The sequence below is a fragment of the Triticum urartu genome, chromosome 2A, assembly GCF_056163025.1.
Source record: "Triticum urartu cultivar PI428250 chromosome 2A, HENAU_Tu73, whole genome shotgun sequence".
NCBI lineage: Eukaryota > Viridiplantae > Streptophyta > Magnoliopsida > Poales > Poaceae > Triticum > Triticum urartu.
In genome coordinates this window covers 382,757,196-382,761,571 of record NC_141874.1, presented here as the reverse complement: position 1 = coordinate 382,761,571, position 4,376 = coordinate 382,757,196, and the positions used below count along the sequence as shown (strand labels likewise).

General features: G+C 44.6%; 1 protein-coding gene across 1 annotated transcript; it reads left to right on the top strand.

The window, feature by feature from the left end:
- The first annotated feature begins 535 nt into the window (after window positions 1–535).
- Window positions 536–3,345, top strand: LOC147985196 (protein FAR1-RELATED SEQUENCE 5-like). The gene is made up of 5 exons (XM_087541461.1): window positions 536–1,022; window positions 1,153–1,535; window positions 1,681–2,138; window positions 2,257–2,518; window positions 2,624–3,345. The coding sequence occupies exons 1-5, from the start codon at window positions 568–570 to the stop codon at window positions 3,343–3,345; spliced, it is 2,280 nt and encodes a 759-aa protein (XP_087397587.1). The 5' UTR covers window positions 536–567.
- Window positions 3,346–4,376: the final 1,031 nt, after the last annotated feature.

Below are 4,376 nucleotides of genomic sequence, written 5' to 3'. Positions count from 1 at the left end.
CAGCAAACAACAATGTCTGGGAATGCAAGCTTTGCCGCTACCGGGTTGCAACTAGGCCAACAATATCACCAACAACAAATGTTTTCCTTCCCCAGCGCATGCAAAAAGCCAAGGACAAGAAGGCTTCCACCAGTCGCTCCGTCAACATCAATCATCCGTGCTGCAAAAGCAGTTGCGACGGGAAGACCATGGCAAAAAGACAGAAATTTTGGCCACTCTAGCAAGTTCAAAAGTACAAGATATGAGCCATATAGACAGGAGCAACATCACAATGAATCTAAGGAGAGACGTCCGTACAACGAGAGACGGAGATCTTCGTCATCGTTGCTCCCTCCAAGAGATGCATTGCTGCATGTGCCAAGGGTGACACCACCGGCGCCCATAAACTAGGGAGAACAACAAACACCAGAGGCAGCGCAGAGCTATACACATGTAAGTATCCATATAGAAAAAAATACAAGCACAGTCCATACCATGGTGCTGTGACCACCCCATCTAACATTTTTGTTTTGTCACTATTGTGTGCAGCCACCTGACATTGAAGCTTATGTTCTGCCAAGGCTAGAGATGAGGTTTGAAACTTTCGAAGAAACTAAGAACTTCTACAACGTATATGCGAAGCACGCTGGTTTTGCTGTCAGGGAAGGCCCCAAGTTTAAGACCAGAGCCTACCTTTATTGCACGTGCCATGGAGTTTATGAATCAAAGGTGTCTGAAGCAAATAGACAGTGTAACAAGACGACATCCAGAACTAACTGCGGGGCTAAAATGAGGCTTAAGAAGGAAAAGGATGGAACATTTGTCGTAAAAGAGATAGTTTGGGAACACAACCACATGCTACAGCTCACCGCAGAAATGCTTGTGTTCTTGCACTCCCACAAAAACTTTGACAAAACAATCTTGGAGTACGTCAAGTACCTGCAGTTCAAAGGCATTGAACACGCGCAAATCATGAGCATTCTGGGTGGTGATGACCCTGGTAGCTACTTCCTCGAAATGAATGCCAAAGACCTGATTAACCTGTAAGTACAAACTTGTTCTCCTCCCATAAACCGCCTACGTCTTTTTTCCTCTATCAGTACAAACATATCAAGCAACGCATGACCTGACGCCAGTTCAACATGCATTTTTCAATGAACTTTTTATATGCAGGAAAGCAAAGAATTCAAGGATTGATGATGTGGATGATGTCCTAAAGACTGTCAACTTCTTTAGGGAGATGAAAGCTATAAACAGGGAATTCTTCTGTGACATGCAACTCGATGAGTCCGACAGACTTAAGAACATATTCTGGGCGAACGCAAGCTGCCGAGGAGCATATCAGGACTTCGGGGACTGCGTAACGTTTGACACAACATACAAGACCAACAAGTACCATATGCCACTTGGGGTGTTTGTCGGAACTAACAACCACTTACAGACTACATTCTTTGGTTTTGCCCTGATAAGAGATGAGGATGCAGATTCATTCAAGTGGCTGTTCAGGACATTTTTAAGGTGCATGAGAAGGAAGGCTCCTACATGCATTCTCATAGGTACAACCGCTAAAACCACCCCCAACCACCACCCCCCTACCAAAAAAGAAAAGGAAAATAACACAGTAAAAATGTTGTGTCAGTTGTATTGGTATATATGCACAACCATCTGCTGACCACTCCGAGTCTATTTTCTCATTACCAGACCAGTGCCAGGCAATGGCTTTGGCGATCGCAGATGTTTTCAAGAACACTGTACATAAGCTATGCCGCTGGCACATTATGAAGAAGTACAGGGAACACCTCGCGTACCTGTATTTCCTGCACGAGGACCTTAAGGATGAATTCACATCAATTCTCAACTGGCCCCTCATGCCAACTGAGTTTGATGATGCCTGGAAAACACTCATGGATAAGTACAACCTCCACGATGATGCCACACTGGTGGGCATGTGGAACGAGCGTGAGAAATGGATATCAACCTACTTCAAAGAAATTTTCTGCGCCAAAATGACATCCACACAGCGAAGTGAGAGCATGAACTATGTGCTCAAGAAGAACTACGTAAATGAGAGACACAACCTACACCGGTTTGTCAGCCAGGTAAACTCCTGCGTCAAAACCAGGAGGCAGACAGAGAACCAGGAGACAATGGGTAACCGGGTATAGCTCTATCACTTGTCGTAAGACAAAAAATTACATGCTTACTAAAGTAAAAACTTTATTAGAAGTTTTTCCTGTGAGAAAACTAACAATTTGGTCATCATTCTTGCATCTGCAGAAGGAACAAAACACGCTGACCTTCTATGGGTTTGACACCCAGATGGCAAAGCTGTACACGCGAGCTGTGTACAGCGAGATCAGAGATAGGCTAAAACTGAGCACTCTCTTCACGGCGACAGAGACGGAAGAGCCCACAAAGTGCCTAGTGCGCTACAACCACCCGCAAAAACTATCTGTGTGGGCTCAGCACACGTTCCAGGTGGTTGCAGACCCCGTGGGAGAAACATATGAGTGCGAGTGCAGGCTATGGGACCACATAGGTGAGGACTACAAAAAAGATGTTACATACTGTGCTACTTTTTTTGCAAAGTTTTTGTTCGAATGAAATGACAAAAAACATGCACCTCTTCCAAAAACAAATACAGGTCTTTTCTGCGTGCATGTCCTGTGCATGATGCAGACAATTAAGGCTGAAAGCGTTCTAGAGAAATACATACTCAGGAGATACACCAAACGCCCGAACATCCAGCCAACATTTGACAGAAATGGCTTGAGGACAGTAGCGTCAAACAAGGCATCCCAATACTGCATTGAAAGCTCACTGCTGACGCTGAACATGAGGGTGCACAGAAAAAGCTTGAGAAGCCAAGAGCAAATGGCAAGGACGCGGGTCGTCATGGACAAACTTGAACAAGAACTCGACGCCATGCATTCTGCTAAAAATGGAGGTGTCGCGGACAATGAAGCCATTGAGCAGGATATTGCTACAATGTTGTCCGAGATGAACCATATGGGAGCTATTGACCCGTTTGAGAACAAGGAAGAGGAGCAGCAGCAACCGGAGCTTGCCCGTGTGCACACTCAAGAGCACCGACAAACTCACATGCGAGATCATGAGCTTGATGGTGCTGTAGGCGAACGACATGACAATAGCACATCCTACCAGCAGCGGCAGGAAAGGGTGATTAAACCCCCAATATTCTCAAACACAAAGGGGAGGAAGAGCAAGACGCAAGCAGCGAAAGCTGTGAAAGCAGTAGCCAAAAAGCCACCACGCCCCATCAAGCGCGTGGAATTTGGCCCGGACAGCAAACCCCTCGGGGTAAGGGCATGCGGATTCTGCAACGTCGTGAGCAACCATAACTAGCGCACATGCCCACTCCGCACAGATGTCACTGTCAACAAGAACAAGCAGATTGGAGCCACCCGGCTTTCTACCAATGGAGACAACACACGTAATAGCTACACTTGCCGCAAGTGTGGTGGAACTGACGGACATAATGCCCGCACGTGCAAAGTGGGCAAGGAGGTCAGTGGAGCTGAACATAAACATGGCAAGGTACAGAGTTCCAAGCAATCAAATGAAGACGATGAAGAAGAAGAGTTTGATGAGAATGACGGCCAATCAGACGAAGACAATGAAGATGACAGTGTCGGGGGCGAGGAAACTGAAACTGACGATGAAGCTGCCAAGGCTCAACCTGGAAAGAGCGCCGGCAAGGCACAACATTTGGGGACAGTTAGGAGAAGCTCAAGACACAACAATACATAGTGGTTATCCTGCTGCGTCAACTAAAAAATAACCTTGTAGTCTTAGTTGAATCAGCACACAATGAGGAAGCATTTCACAAAACACTGTCTTTTACCAAAACTTATTTAGCTTTATCGTCAATTTCTCGATCAGAACTAAAGTTATTTTTTAGTTTCTGATTTGTGTCCGCTGGAGCAGTGACATTATTATGTAAACCATTTGATAATCATTTTGAATGCAGTCACAAAATACGTTTGAAAAAACTTATCTGGATATATCCGACGCAAAAGGCTACTGTGAACCAGTAACCCAGGAAAAAAATATGTCAAGGAAAATTTTGAACTCTTGTAGCATATCAGTACTGATAACTCTCAGTCGTCAGTACAAGGCAGAGTACACATCAGTACTGATATAATTTCTGATTTGTGCCCGCTGAAGCAGTGACATTATTATTTAAACCATTTGATAATCCTTTTGAATGCAGTCAAAAATAAAATTGAAAAAACTTATCTTGATATATCTGACGCAAAACGCTACTGTCAACCAGTAACTCAGCAAAAAAATGTCAAGGAAAAATTTAAACTCTTGTATTACATCCGTACTGATAACTCTCAGTCGGCAGTACAAAAGGCATAGTAATAACAAAC